Raw genomic sequence first — 15,945 nt, 5'->3', positions numbered from 1 at the left:
TTTTCTAGTTTCAACTTTTTTTGCAAGGGGGGAAAGCCTCCCTGTACTCCCTGATGTTGAGGACAAGCTCTTCACACACCCCCAACCTAATACATACTAACTCCAATATCACCATACCTCAAAGAAAAGGGAATATTCAAAGAAATGGCCATCTTGAATTTGGTATATGTAAGTCAATTTTTCAGTTATTTGGGCATTGTGTTTTGGGACTTGCCCTAACAGGTCCCAGCATTCTAAATGGTTATTGATAAAGGCTGTACTGGGTGTGATGAAGGTAGACAGGATTAGGAATAAGTATAACAGAGGGTCAGCCCAGGTTGGACGGTTTGGAGACAAAGCCAGGGAGGTGAGATTGCGTTGGTTTGGACATTTGCTGAGGAGAGATGCTGGGTATATTGGGAAAAGGAGTTAAGGATGAAGCTGCCAGGTAAGAGGAAAAGAGGAAGGCCTAAGATAAGGTTTATGGATGTGGTGAGAGGACATGCAGATGGTTGGCGTGACAGAGCAAGATGCAGAGGACAGGAAGAAATGGAAACAGATGATCCGCTGTGGCGACCGCTAATGGGAACAGCCAAAAGAAAAAGAAGATAAATGTATACCCCATATATGAAACACTGAACAGGAACAAAGCAATTCTGCAGTTTCTAATGAGCTGTCATCAGCATGTCACTAAGTTAATCATTGCAAGTCCATCCACAACACTGAGATTTATTTTGACACATTGTTTTCTTTTGCAGGTACATGTCTGAGCCTCCATCCATGGAAGTGCAGAGGTTTGAGGATATACCTGCTGAATGTCTCACCCTTCCCACTGATCTGAAGGAAGCTATCAGTGCCATCAAGTACATTGCGGAGCAGCTCCAGAGCCAAGAGGAGTATGATGCAGTAAGTAAACTACTCTATTTTATCCAAGGTTCACACTCATCATACCTGGTCCAAGGACTGCAAATAGTCTGAGCTTATTTTTGAACATATAAAGACATAACTTTTCAAGTATAATCTCAGATGATGTGAAGTTTGGGTATTAGAATCTGCCATGTGGTGGGAAAAAACATCTATTAAGCTAGAAGACAGTAAGTTTCTAGACTTAATAAAGCTTTTACATGGGTATGGTGTTTTTCTAGGGAACACTACAGTAATATAAACTTCAGCCAGCTCAACTGCGAAGTAAGCAGGAGATTTGTGAAGCACACTGACAGTATCAGGAACTTTCTAATTCCAAACAAAATGATTACTTTCCTTGCAATGCATGCGTTTAAATGTATTCCTAATGAAGTGTTTTATTTATGTATATATTTATATTTTTAACACCTTTATTAAATTATCACTTATGACATAGGCAAGCATCATTAATATAAGAAAAACAACAATCTACCTACAGAGACAAACCAAATACAAAAACCTAACAAAACTGTGGATGCCAAGAAATAGCAGCATGAACTTTAATCCTCCATAAGCACTTTTATCCTCTGAAACTTAACTGTGGGCTTCTTTAAATATTAAACTCCCCTCTATAAACATTTAATTAACAAAGCATTACATTGCCATCTTGTGGCCAATCATAAAATTACATTAAAAACATTCAAATACTAAATGCAACAGGCATGAATCTTGTTTAAAACAACTGAAATATTGTAAAAAAATTAATAATCTTTACATCTTACTCAGAAACCTAATCAAAATACTACATAAGTATATTCAATTATTAAAAACTAAATATGAGACCTTTTAATTTATTTGTATGGTTGTTCTTTACTAATGTGAAAATAAGGTACTGGGATACTGGGATTGAATTTACTGTTCTTTACGTCAGCAACTATTAGAAAAAAAGCATAACAATAATTTAAATTATGAAATAGTGTCACAGTATGAGAATATTATAAAGCATGGATCAATGTTATATGCCTTAAATAAGAGAAATATTTTGGATTTTGTGCTGTATTATGTCCTAAACTGTGTTACATTATTGTGCTTCTAAAATGCTATCAAGAATGATGGTAAATGACTAATACTGATATAACCACTTTTGAAACAGGTTGAAGGTCTGAAAACAGGAGCGGCCTTAGGTCAACTGGTGCCCTAGGCAAAAGGGCACCACAATGCCCCACCACCACACCACCCAGTGCCCCCCTCCTGGTCTACCTACACCACATAAATACTGGAAAAGTGCCCCTACTAAAGCGGCGCCCTAGGCGACTGCCTAGTTGGCCTATGCCTAAGGCCAGCTATGCCTGAAAAGTATGAGCTGTGTATTAGTACATTTTCAGGAATCCTGCTGTTCATTTAATATTAAACCATACAACTACTGGCCGCCATGCAAAAAAACGCATTAGTTGACAAGATTGCTGCAAATGCTTGCCAATGTCTAATCTGCCCTTGGAGATTTTACTAGCATTTTTTTCTTTAGTTGTAAAAATAATCCTTTTACAAAGTCAGAAGACTATAATTCATAATGAAAGCTCACACAAGAGGTCCCTTAGAGTGATTATAAGGTGACAAAAATAAATGTTCAGAAATGAAGAAAGTGTCTTGCTATAACATCAATGCATTGACTTCTAATAAAGATTACCTTCAAACGACAGGGAGACATACACACTCCTACACACACACACACACACATACACACTGGGCCATATTCCAAAATAGTTGCTCTCAGTACAAGTTTGTTCTGATTCCGAAAGACCTGCTCTCAGTGTAAATGACTTACTTTGGTCACCTTATAAAGGGCCCATCTCAATACCAAAAAAGTTGCCAAATTCTGGTAATCACAGCCACACAGGTAAAAAATGCACTCTCCAAAGCTAAGAATACAGCATCCATAGGACCAGATGACATCCCGGGCTGTGTACCACAGGAACGACAAAATGAACTGGCACCTCACCTAAGTGTCATGTTTAATCATATCCTCACCTCAGGCTTCATGCCCAGTAAGTGGTGCACAGCTACAGTTATTCCACTCCACAAGGGGGGAATCCACCTTGGATCCTGGGAACTATCGGCCCATCAGTCTGACGAGCCTGATCTGCAAAGCCATGGAATGTATTATCATGGAACTTATAAACAAAGACATTGGCAACCTTCAAGCACTGGACCCCACCCAGTTTGGTTTTGTAAAGGGACGATCTTGTCTCCTCAACCTGATTGACTTCTTCAAATCAGTCTTCAGAGCCATGGATGAGGGCAAGGCGGTCCACACAGCCTATCTGGACCTCACCAAGGCCTTTGACACCATCCCCCACACTGGAATCATAGATAAACCTACTAAGCTGGGCATTAATCCTTACGCCACTTGATGGGTTGCCAACTGGCTTACTGACAGAACCCACACTGTAAAAGTAGCCGATTCAAAATCCAACTCCAGACAAGTGTCAAGTGGAGTACCTCAGGGTTCAGTCCTGGGACCGCTCTTGTTTGGCATCTACTTCCCTGAAGTACAGGCCAGCACTAAGGGACTCTGGCTAACAAAGTTCGCAGATGACTGTAAACTGGGAGCCATTGTTGAATCCCCAAATGATGTGGATATTCTACAAAAGGGCCTTACAGAAACAGATGCTTGGTGCCAGAGCAATGGGCTCAAGCTCAATGCCAAGAAATGTATAGTTATCCCCTTTGGGAAAAAACACATACCCATGAATTACCACATAAGTGGCAGGACACTAAACACAGAAAGTGTGATAAGGGACTTAGGGACACAGGTGGACAGTGGTCTCACCATCGATAATCACATCGACACAACAGTCAGGAAATCCTTCTATGTGGCACACTTCCTCACTAAGGGCTTTTCATCCAAAAAAAAGGAGGTCATTGTCCCACTGTACTCATCCCTCATTAGACCCATTATAGAGTACAACACCCCATTTGGTATGTACCTCACAAGACATCTGCAACAAATGGAAAGACCACAGAAATACCTCACTAAAAGAATCACAAGCCTAAAGCAGATGCCCTGTGCTGACCGTCTAAAAAAACTCCAGCTATACTGTGTCACATATCACCTACTCAGAGACAATCTCTGCTTAACAGACAAGGCCATATCAAACCCAAAGCTGTTGGACATGCTACACTTAAATAAATCCCAATGCCTCAGAGCCACACACTCCAGGGATCTAAACCTGGTCATCACAATGAACAAAACTTGCTGGAGGTATAGGTTCCTGACCCAGAGACTCCCCATACTCTGGAATAGACTGCCCATACATGTCAAGCTGAGCGCCTCTTTGGCCCTCTTCAAAAGGAACCTTGATGACTGGATGGTAAATAGAAAATTCACCCCGGGGATCACGTCAGTCGCCCTGCTAGACAGGGTACCAGGGAAGTAAATATTCTGGGAAGAAATAGCCAGGGAATTGTTATGGCTAGGCTTGTATAGGCCCTAGGGCTCACAGCCTAGTACCAACCTATGAACCTATGAACCTATGTAAGGCCTATCTATAAACAGGCTTACTATGGGGACCAGATTCCAAAACACCTACTCTCAGTATAAGTGGTCACTTTCACAGAGAGCAAGTTATTTGGAGTCAAGGCTATTTTGTAGCCTTTACTATGCAGAACAGAAACTCAGTCAAATCTATAACCATTTTTCCTGTTATTTGTCCTTAAAACAGTTACTTTATGGGTATTTTTCTTTCCTATTTTTGGTTTGGAAAACAAGATGTCTCCCGTAATATGTGTGTGACAGCATGTGAAGTAGAGAATTTTCTGAATTCAGGTAAGAATCATTTAAGCGACTGGAAAGCATAGATGCAGCATAGAAGGTCTGTGTCTGCTGTTAATAGTATATTTCCTGAAACTGAGTTTAGAAGTGATGCTCATAACCAACCATTTGTACAACTCCTGTGAAGCTTCACTGTGGAAACAAATGCATTTTTTCATACAGGACAAAATCATTTTTTGCAAGGAAGAGTAAACCTGTCTGGCTGACATTGGCAATAAATAAGTTCTATAACAAAAGGAAAAAAATGCTGTCCAGGACCAAGAAGGAGCAGGTGCCCAATTGGAAGTAATTTCTCCTTAGCCTGAACAAGCAAATAAGAGCACTAGTGAAATCCTCTAAAGTCAACTTCAAGTCCAAATTGGCCACATCTACTAGAGACAATCATAAGGACTTCTTCACATATGTCCGCAGTCTCAAAGGAAGCACCCAGATCTGTTCAGAACTGGTGATCAAGGACACACATCCACAAAAGCTGTAGATATAGCCAACCTACTTGCTGGCAGATTCAGCAAAAACTTCACCCCTCTGCCCCCCCATCAGTAAATCAGTACATCCCCAGTACCTGCCTCCCTCCCCTTATCTCTAGAGAACAGGTTATCACTGCCCTCTCAAAGGCAAAAAATACAGCCTCCATGGGACCCGATAACATCCCAGGCTGCATCCTACATGAACTCAGGCATGAACATGGCATTAGGCATTGCCATTAGGCACCCTATTCAACCAAAGCCTGAGTACCAGCTTTGTCCCAGCCAAGTGGAGGACAGCCACTGTAATCCTTTTGCACAAAGGTGGATCATCCACCAATCCAGGAAATTATAGCCCTATCAGCCTAACTAGCCTGATCTGCAAGCCCATGGAGCAGATTATCATTGACCTCATTAACAGGGACATTGGCAACCTCCAAACACTCAACCCCATACAGTTTGGCTTTGTCAAGGGGAAACCATGTCTGTTAAATCTGGACAACTTCTTTGAGACAGTCACCAAAGCCACGGATGAGGGGAAGATGGTGCACACCACCTACCTTGGCCTGGCAACTCCTTCTACACTATTCCCCACTCGGACATAATAAATAAACTCTCTCACAACTAGGCATCAATCCATATGTTACCAGGTGGGTAGCAAACTGGCTCACTGATAGAACTCACCTAATCAAAATAGGCGAAGCAACCTCAAGCAGTAGACCCGAAACGAGCAGCATACCCCCAAGGATTGGTCTTGGGGCCTCTGTTATTCGGGACATACTTCTCTGTGATGCAGACCAAAGCCAGTGGACTATGGCTTACCAAGTTAGCAGATGACTGCAAGCTGGGCATGGTCATCAATTCCCCAAGTGATGTGGACATCCTCCAAGAGGGTCTCACCCAAACAAATGGCTGGTGTCAGAAACATGGCCTCAAGCTGAATGTCAAAAAATGCATTATCATCCCCTTTGGGGAGAGTGGTGTCCCCACATATTATCACAGTAATAACAATGTCCTAAGCATGCAATCAGTCATGAGGGATTTGGGCACCCAGGTTGATAGCAACTTGACTTTTGACCACCATTTTGCTTCCATTGTACGGAAAAATGTCTACATGGCCCACCTCATAAGTAAGGGTATCTCATCCAGGGACAAGGAGGTCATAACATCCCTGCATTCTTCCCTTATAAGGCCACTTACTCAGTACAACACCCCCTTCAGCATGTACCTCACAAAGCACATGCAGCAGAGAGACCACAGAGGTTCCTCACCAGGAGAATCCAGGGCCTCAAACATCTACCCTACACAGATAGCCTAAAAGCCCTGTCCTTCTACTCAGTTTCATACAGACTCCTCAGAGGTGATCTCTGTCTGGCATACAAAGCAATCTCAGACCCCACCTTGATGGGACTGCTGCATACCCGCAAGTTAAGCTCCACTCGAGTAACCTACACGCATGACCTCACCCTGGTCTGTGACATCAATAGGACTTGTTGGCAGGACAGATTTGTGTCCCCATCTGTGGAATAAATTCCCTCTCCACATCAAGCAGAGTACTTTATTATCCCTTTTTAAGCACAACCTGGATAACTGGACAGGAAACAGAAAATACACCCCTGGGATTCCACCTGTGTCACTACTGGACAGGGGCTTTGGGTGCTGACTTGTCTAAACATGGGCTAAACTCTTGGCTAGGCTTATACAGGCCTCAGGGCCAATAGCCTATTAACTTCCTATGATCCTATGATCCTAACGAATTCCGAGCAAGTAAATCAGTAGAACAGACAATGAGAGGCAAAATGCACTTTTTCAATATAAGCATGAGAAGTGGCAAAAAATAATTCAAGATATCAATAGCAGTGCAGAAAGGAAGAAGCTTATTAAGCTCAATATACATTAGAGGTGGGAAGCTTAAAATCACCAAGTTTAAAAAGCAGATCAATGAAAGGGAGGGCGGACAGAAAACCTAGCAGGGAATCACCAACAGTGCTTTTAATTTATGCAGGCTTGAAATCTTTTCAGAAAAAGACAAAAACACAGAAACTGACAGCATATTTAAGTATCACTCAAGAAACAATTTAACCAATGAAAAAACCACATGAAATATGCAGCCTAGATAATTTAAGAGTCTATTTCTCATATAGAACAAAAACACCAGACCAAGCAGATACTTTTTCACATAATGAATATTATGTGATCTCTCTAGTTATGTATTTTTTAAACACGTTTATTGAATTATCATTTGTGACATAGGCAAACTTACATTTATATAAAAGTAATCAAACCATGCTGACAAGTTCACATTTACAAACATTATATATGACATACATTGATCTGAAGTAGTTAACTTCATTTTATCTGCAACCTGTGGGTATTCAGATCCATATCGTGTCCGAGCCGGGAACTTATTTTCTAGCATCTGCTCCGACTGCCTCCCCTACCCATAATACACCACCATCTCCTAGCTTCCCCCAGATCTCGTTTGCTGCCTCATAGTGAGCATCATGGTCTCCTTTGCTCTGAGCTTCAGGGATAAGTAAGTTAGTTATTTCTATATTGTGTGTAAGTGGTCGTTAGTTTTCTCTCCCTCCCCCCCTTTTTAGTGTACACTGTTCGTCAGTTATAGCTTTAAAAAAAAAAGTTTTTCTTTCTGAGAGTAGTTTCTAGGCCCACTTCCCTTAAGTGTGTGCTAGCATGTTGTGTTCCCTCTTTAGGGAGTGACAATTTTAGACTATGGCTGATCAGCCTTAGTCAGTTTTCAAAAAATGCACAGAGTGTGGCCATAAGCTCTCACTGGCTGATGGTCACACTCTGTGTGTAATCTGTTTGGGAGTGCCCCATTTATCCACCCAGTGTACAATCTGTGCAGGCTTCGACCCGAGGACCCTCAGGGATAGAAAAGCCAAATTGGTTGTCAGGGGTCTTCTTTCTGCCTCCCTGTTGGATTCTGCCACGGCCTCGGTCTCTGGTACTCCCAACCAACCACCCACTCAGACAGGGACTCAAACTCCTGCTCGTTTTGGTGTTGGGAAAGATAAAGACAAGGAAAAAGAAAAAGAAAAAGCAAAAGAGAGAGAAAAAGAAAAGGACAGAGAAAGGCGCAAGGAAGACAAAGAGAGGAAGAGGGATAGGCCTCACAAGAGGTCTCCGGATAGGGAAACCTTCCCTACTCCACTATCCAAGTCTTTGAGGCCAACTTCTCCAAGGCTCTGCTCACCCCGTTTCTCGCCGAAGCCAATGGAATCTTCTGATCCGAGGCCTTCCTCACCATTCCTGTGCAGACCAGCCAGATCCGAGTCGGTCGCCTCTTCGCGATCAACTCAGAGCCTATCAGACTTGGACATGGACAGGATGATGCAGAGATTCATTCAGACCCAAATACAGATGGGAGTCTTGTCAGGCCCCCCTCCCTCTGGAAGGGGGACCTCCATTCCCTTTTTCCACTCCATCTCTCCTTCCCCGATCCGTGCAGCTGCTTCAGGGTTTTTGGATCTGAGACTCTTTGGAGCTGGTAGCTTGGCGCCAATGGTTCCTTCAACCTCGACTCTGGCTGTTACCTTGAGTTCCTTGGATCCGGCTAAATTGGATCTGAGCAATTCTCGGAGCCGTGGACAGGGAGTCGGACCCGAGGGAATGGCTCCATCTTCGGCTCCAACTCTTTCGGATCTGGACGGTTCCCTTGGACCTCAGGCTACCCTTGCCTCAGTTCTGATCCCCACTTCGGACCAGGGGAGAGCTTTCTCCTTGCTGGGTGCCAAGGAGGTATGCTCTCCTTTGGCATTCGAAGTGGTGGAGAGGGTTCTCTCCCAGGGATTGAGACCTCAGCCCATCCCCTCGGATTCCACCCAGACTTCACTGGATTTGGCGACGACTCCCTTCATCCTGTCTCAGGGACAGCCCATGCCAGAGGAGTCCCAGGTTATTCCCCTTGAGGAACCCCCGCAGCTCACGAGTCCTCTTCAGAGAGTCCCATTGAAGAGGGCCCCCGTAAGAGCAAGTAAAAAAGGAGGCACTTGGATTCCCCTGAGTCCCTCACTATGGACACAGACTTAGATGAAGGAGAAGATTCCCCCAGGTCACCTCCTGAAGATGTCTCCTTTGGAGACATCATGGAGATCCTCCACCAGAGGGGAGGTTGGTCAGACTCAAAACCTTCTACAGATGAGTCTGTGTTCCTGGAGGCCTTTGGCATGGGCCCATCTTCTTCCTGGGTGTCCCTGCCAGCAGACCCCTTGGTGGACCTTATCACCACATGGGCATGGAAGGAGCCTGACACCATAGAGCCCATCCCCAAATGCCCCGACAAGATTCTTTCTCCTCCCACCGACAGACAACCTTGGTCTAAAGGATGCCCCATTGATGCTATGGTGGTCGCAGCAGCCACCAAGAAGGAATTGGCACAAGAGAGTTCCTCAGTCCACCCTCTGAACAAGGAGTCCAGGTCAGTGAATAGGTTTTGGAAGTGTGTTTATTCGTCAGCGACCTTTTTCATCCGTGCGCTGAACTATTTGGCACATGTGATATGGCTGCAGTGAGTCCTTGTCTCGGAATTCGCTGAGTCTCCCGCAGAGTCTTTATCGCAGCAGGAAAAACAACTATTCTCTGTGAAAATGTCGACTCTGAAGTCGGTATCAAACACATCCATTCGTCTCTTTTCCCACGCCACAGAAGGAGCAGCTAGGGCAGCTGGGACAGGCGTAGCCATGAGGTGTCACGCCTGGCTCAGGTTGTGTCAGTTTGCAGACCCTTTCAAGGCATCATTTACTAATGCTCCCTATGATGGTTCCTTCCTTTTTGGGAAGACAGTACGTGACACTCTTGTCCAGAGCAAAAAAGACAGGAAGACTTTGTCTGCCGTCGGGATCTGCTTCTCTAACCCTCAGCAGTTCTTTTCTTGGAGCCAAAGAGGGCAAAAGAAGATGTGGTTCAGGAAATCTCAGTTTTCCCTAGAGTTTCAGGACAACTCTTCCCCCAGAGGCAGAGGGGGACAGGATCGACGCCGACCCAGAGGTAGAGGGGGTCCCAGGAATTTCGGGTTTAGGGAACCTTTTTCTGACAGGCCCACTCAGCAGCCCTGAGGGGTTGCCTGACTGTCCTACTCTGGAGGTAGTCAGAGGGAGATTGTCATTGCACCCAGTGGCATGGGAGTCCATAACTGCAGATTGTTGGGTACTACAAATAATATCCAGAGGCTACACTATCCCATTTGCTGCCCCACCAAGTGCGACAAGAAGTCTCCCGGATGTCCCACCCACTCACAGGCAGGCTGCAGCTCTAGAGGTTTCAAAGCTGCTTTACAAATGAGCCATTGAACCGGTCCCCCTCGACCAGTCCAGATTAGGCATTTACTCCAGGTTCTTTTTAGTGCCAAAAAAGACGGGGGACCTCAGGCCCATTTTGGACCTGTTAACCTTGAACCTGTCTGTTGCCAAACAAAAGTTCCAGATGGTCACCCTACAGTCCATTCTACCTTATCTCCGAGAGTGCGACTGGGTGTGCTTGTTAGACCTCCAGGATGCTTACTACCATATCAAGGTCCACAGAAGCTCCAGGGAGTTTCTTTGGTCCCAACTAGGAGCCGGTCACTTCCAGTTCAGAGCTCTACCCTTTGGTCTCACCACAGCCCCCAGGGTGTTCACCAAGGTAATGGCAGTAGTAGCAGCTCACCTGAGGCTTCAGGGAATTCAGATATTTCCTTACCTGGACAACTGGCTCTTCACTGCGTCCACCAAGCGTCTTCTGTGTCTGGCCCGAGACTACTTTCTTCTCTTGTCAGATCAACTGCGGATTACAGTCAATGTTCACAAATCCGTTTTGCAACCAGTACAAGTTCTAGACATTATAGAGGCATGGCTAGACACTTTGCAGCTAAAGGTTTTCTTAACACCAGACAGGATCTTACACCTCAGGTACCACATCGCTCTAATTGTGAACCTCAAATTTCCAAAGTTGAGTGATGTTCTCCAGGCCCTGGGCTCCATGGCTGCCTCAATCTCTATTCTCCCTTGTGCATGCCTTCATATGCGGATCCTTCAGTGGACTCTAGCTGTCCAATGATCTTGGCTAGACCTGCCCATGGATTTTCTGATAAGGATCAGTCACACCTGCAGGACATCTCTCCTTTGGTGGCTCCATTCACCGGACATTGCAGCGGGACACCTTTTTGTGTTATCTACAGCCCAAGCCACAGTGACCATGGATGCCTCCCAACTCGGGTGGGGGGGACGCTGTTCGGGAAGGACAGTCTGCTGCTTTTTGGTCTAAGGTTCCTTTGGATGACATTTGCGCAGCAGCAACATGGGCAAATTCTCATACTTTCATCTCTCGTTACAAATTATATCTGATTTCCAGAGGGAGAGCATCCTTTGGCTCTGTGGTGCTCAGGAATATCCTTCCATGAGGGCCTCCCAGGATTTGTTGAGTAGCTGGGGACTCTGTCCCACAGGTTGCAGATAAAATTAAGTTAACTACTTCAGATAAAGAAGTTATGTACTCACCATAACGTTTCATCTGAGTAGTTATACTTCATTTTTCAGCAACCTTCCCACCCTCCATCCCCCTGACCTTTTCATGTGAATAAACATGTTAGGTTTATTTAGTTGAGTTGCTAATGTGTATAGTTGCAGCAAACTCGATCTGAGGGAAGATAGGAGATGGTGGTGTATTATGGTTAGGGGGAGGAGCTCGGAGCAGATGCTAGAAAATAAGTTGCCGACTCGGATCTGATATGGATCCAAATACCCACAGGTTGCAGAAAAAGGAAGTATAACTACTCAGATTGAACGTTATGGTTCATAGGTTCATAGGTTCATACTAGGCTATCTGCCCTAGGGCATTTATAAGCCTAGCCAGAACGTGTTTGGCTTTCGCCACCCATTTTAAATTTATTTTGCTATGCCCTTTTTCGAGGTTAGTATACTGTGCCTGTCTAACAGTGATACAGAAGTGATACCCAGGGTAAAGCTATGATCTCCCATCCACTCATCAAGATTCCTCTTGAATAGAGTCAATGAGGGACTCTGCCTAACCTGGACTGGGATTTTATTCCAGAGTGAAGGGAGCCTCTGGGTTATGAATCTGTCCCTCCAGCATGTCCTATTTATTTCAGTGCTGAGGTTCAAGTCTCTCGAGCGCATAGCTCGACGGGATTTGGATTTTCTGAGGTGCAGCATGTCCATTAATTCCGGGTTGGACATGGCTTTATATGTCAGGCACAGATCGCCTCTGAACAGGCGGTATGCCACTGAGTAGAGCTGGAGTTTCTTTAACCGGGCAGCATATGGCATCTGTTTGAGCCCTTTGATTCTCTTGGTGAGGTACTTTTGGGGTCTTTCCAGTTGCTGCAGGTGTCTGGTAAGGTACATCCCAAAAGGGAAATTGTACTCAATTATGGGCCTGATGAGGGATGAGTAAAGAGGCACGATGACCTCCCCTGATCTAGATGTGAATCCCTTCATGATTAGGTGGGCTATATAAAATGTTTTTCTAACCACTTTGGCCACGTGGTTGTCAAATGAGAGATTGTTATCAACGTGGGTCCCCAGGTCCTAATTACTTCTTCTGTACTTAGTGGATTACCACCTATGTGGTAATTTGTCGGTACTTTGTTTTTGCCAAAGGGGATGACTATACACTTTTTGGCATTTAGCTTGAGGCCATGGCTCTGGCACCAGTTGTCTGTTTCTATGAGGCCCTTTTTGGAGGATGCTTGTGTCGGGTGGAGAATCGCTCATGGCACCCAGTTTGCAGTCATCTCGAACTTGGTCAGCCACAGTCCTTCCGTGCTGGCCTGTACCTCCAAGAAATATATATCGAACAGGAGAGGTCCCAGGACTGAGCCTTGTGGGACACCACTTGTAACTGGTTTGGAGTCTGACATGGCTCCAGCAATTCTAACCATGTGGGTTCTGTCCTTGAGCCAGTTTGCAATCCATCTAGTGACATAGGGTTTATATTTAAGCTGGTGAGCTTATCTATAATGCCAGTGGGTATTGTATGGAAGGCTTTGGTGAGGTCCAGGTAGGTTGTGTGGACCACCTTCCCCTCGTCAATGGCCTTGGTGACTGTTTCAAAGAAATCAACCAGGTTTAAGAGGCAGGATCTGCCCTTAACAAAGCCGAACTGGGTAGGATCCAGTGTCTGTAGGTCCCCAATATCTTTATTTATGAGGTCCATGATGATCCTTTCCATAGCTTTGTAGACAAAGCTAGTCAGGCTTATGGGGTGATAGTTTCCAGGATCCGTTGAGGCACCACCTTTATGGAGAGGGACCACTGTTGCTATCGCCACTCTTTGGGCACATATCCTGTAACCAAGTAAGGCTGAGATTGAACCGTAGTTTTCTGTTTGGCGTTAGCGCTGCTTGGGGTTCATGTGGGGCGCAGCCCGGGACACCGCCTGGTCCCATTTATGCTGTGTTTTGCTTTGAGAGGGCGGCTCTTACCTGAGCATCTGAGATGTCAGGGGAGCAGCACTCTATGTCAGCTAGGAGGGTCTCTGAGCTGCAGGCTTTATCTGCCGTGCCTCCTTATTTGGTCTTCCATAAGGACAGGGTCTCTCTCTCCATACAAATCCTTTGTTTTTACCCAAAGTGGCATCTCAATCAAACATAAACCAAACAATTAATCTACCTGTTTTCTTTCCAAATTTTCAGAACAAAGGGGAAAATAAACTTCCTTTGTTAGATTTTCATAGACAACTTCGTTTCTACCTTCATAGAATACAATCCTTCCACAAGTCCGATCAATTATTTGTCTCATTTTCTAAACCTCATTTGGGAAAGGCCATTTCCAAGGTATCTTTAGCCAGATGGATCACCCTTTGCATTCTATTCATTTACAAAGCCAAGGGTTTATCTCCTCCTGGTCTGATTAAAGCTTACTCTACCAAGTCCATGGCGACTTCTGATGCTTTTTGGTCTAAGGTTCCTTTGGATGACATTTGCGCAGCAGCAACATGGGCAAATTCTCATACTTTCATCTCTCATTACAAATTATATCTGATTTCCAGAGGGAGAGCATCCTTTGGCTCTGCGGTGCTCAGGAATATCCTTCCATGAGGGCCTCCCAGGATTTGCTGAGTAGCTGGGGACTCTGTCCCACAGGTTGCAGATAAAATTAAGTTAACTACTTCAGATAAAGAAGTTACGTACTCACCATAACGTTCCATCTGAGTAGTTATACTTCATTTTTCAGCAACCTTCCCACCCTCCATCCCCCTGACCTTTTCATGTGAATAAACATGTTAGGTTTATTTAGTTGAGTTGCTAATGTGTATAGTTGCAGCAAACTCGATCTGAGGGAAGATAGGAGATGGTGGTGTATTATGGTTAGGGGGAGGAGCTCGGAGCAGATGCTAGATAATAAGTTGCCGACTCGGATCCGATATGGATCCAAATACCCACAGGTTGCAGAAAAAGGAAGTATAACTACTCAGATTGAACGTTATGGTTCATAGGTTCATAGGTTCATACTAGGCTATCTGCCCTAGGGCATTTATAAGCCTAGCCAGAATGTGCTTGGCTTTCGCCACCCATTTTAAATTTATTTTGCTATGCCCTTTTTCGAGGTTAGTACACTGTGCCTGTCTAAAAGTGATACAGAAGTGATACCCGGGGTAAACCTACAATCTCCCATCCACTCATCAAGATTCCACTTGAATAGAGTCAATGAGGGACTCTGCCTAACCTGGACTGGGATTTTATTCCAGAGTGAAGGGAGCCTCTGGGTTATGAATCTGTCCCTCCAGCATGTCCTATTTATTTCAGTGCTGAGGTTCAAGTCTCTTGAGCGCATAGCTCGATGGGATTTGGATTTTCTGAGGTGCAGCATGTCCATTAATTCCGGGTTGGACATGGCTTTATACATCAGGCACAGATCACCTCTGAACAGGTGGTATGCCACTGAGTAGAGCTGGAGTTTCTTTAACCGGGCAGCATATGGCATCTGTTTGAGCCCTTTGATTCTCTTGGTGAGGTACTTTTGGGGTCTTTCCAGTTGCTGCAGGTGTCTGGTAAGGTACATCCCAAAAGGGGCATTGTACTCAATTATGGGCCTGATGAGGGATGAGTAAAGAGGCACGATGACCTCCCCTGATCTAGATGTGAATCCCTTCATGATTAGGTGGGCTATATAAAATGTTTTTCTAACCACTTTGGCCACGTTGTTGTCAAATGAGAGATTGCTATCAACTTGGGTCCCCAGGTCCCTAATTACTTCTTCTGTACTTAGTGGATTACCACCTATGTGGTAATTTGTGGGCACTTTGTTTTTGCCAAAGGGGATGACTATACACTTTTTGGCATTTAGCTTGAGGCCATGGCTCTGGCACCAGTTGTCTGTTTCTATGAGGCCCTTTTGGAGGATGCTTGTGTCGGCTGGAGAGTCGATTATGGCACCCAGTTTGCAGTCATCTGCGAACTTGGTCAGCCACAGTCCTTCCGTGCTGGCCTGTACCTCCAAGAAATATATATCGAACAAGAGAGGTCCCAGGACTGAGCCTTGTGGGACACCACTTGTAACTGGTTTGGAGTCTGACATGGCTCCAGCAATTCTAACCATGTGGGTTCTGTCCTTGAGCCAGTTTGCAATCCATCTAGTGACATAGGGTTTATATTTAAGCTGGTGAGCTTATCTATAATGCCCGAGTGGGGTATTGTATGGAAGGCTTTGGTGAGGTCCAGGTAGGTTGTGTGGACCACCTTCCCCTCGTCAATGGCCTTGGTGACTGTTTCAAAGAAATCAACCAGGTTTAAGAGGCAGGATCTGC

General features: G+C 44.9%; 1 protein-coding gene across 2 annotated transcripts in view; it reads left to right on the top strand.

Annotated features, from left to right (window-relative positions):
- The window catches only part of CHRNB1 (cholinergic receptor nicotinic beta 1 subunit), an 826,114-nt gene that overhangs the window by 784,440 nt on the left and 25,729 nt on the right, over positions 1–15,945 (top strand). For both annotated transcript variants that reach the window (XM_044077017.1, XM_044077016.1), the window contains exon 10: positions 738–885. In XM_044077017.1, coding sequence (XP_043932952.1) covers positions 738–885 — 148 coding nt within the window. The remainder of the gene's footprint in view (positions 1–737; positions 886–15,945) is intronic.

This window comes from Protopterus annectens, chromosome 7.part0 (genome assembly GCF_019279795.1).
Source record: "Protopterus annectens isolate FY-2018-M chromosome 7.part0, PAN1.0, whole genome shotgun sequence".
In the NCBI taxonomy this organism is placed as follows: Eukaryota; Metazoa; Chordata; order Ceratodontiformes; family Protopteridae; genus Protopterus; species Protopterus annectens.
The sequence above is the reverse complement of the archived record's forward strand: the minus strand, read 5'-3'. Positions and strand labels throughout refer to the sequence as shown.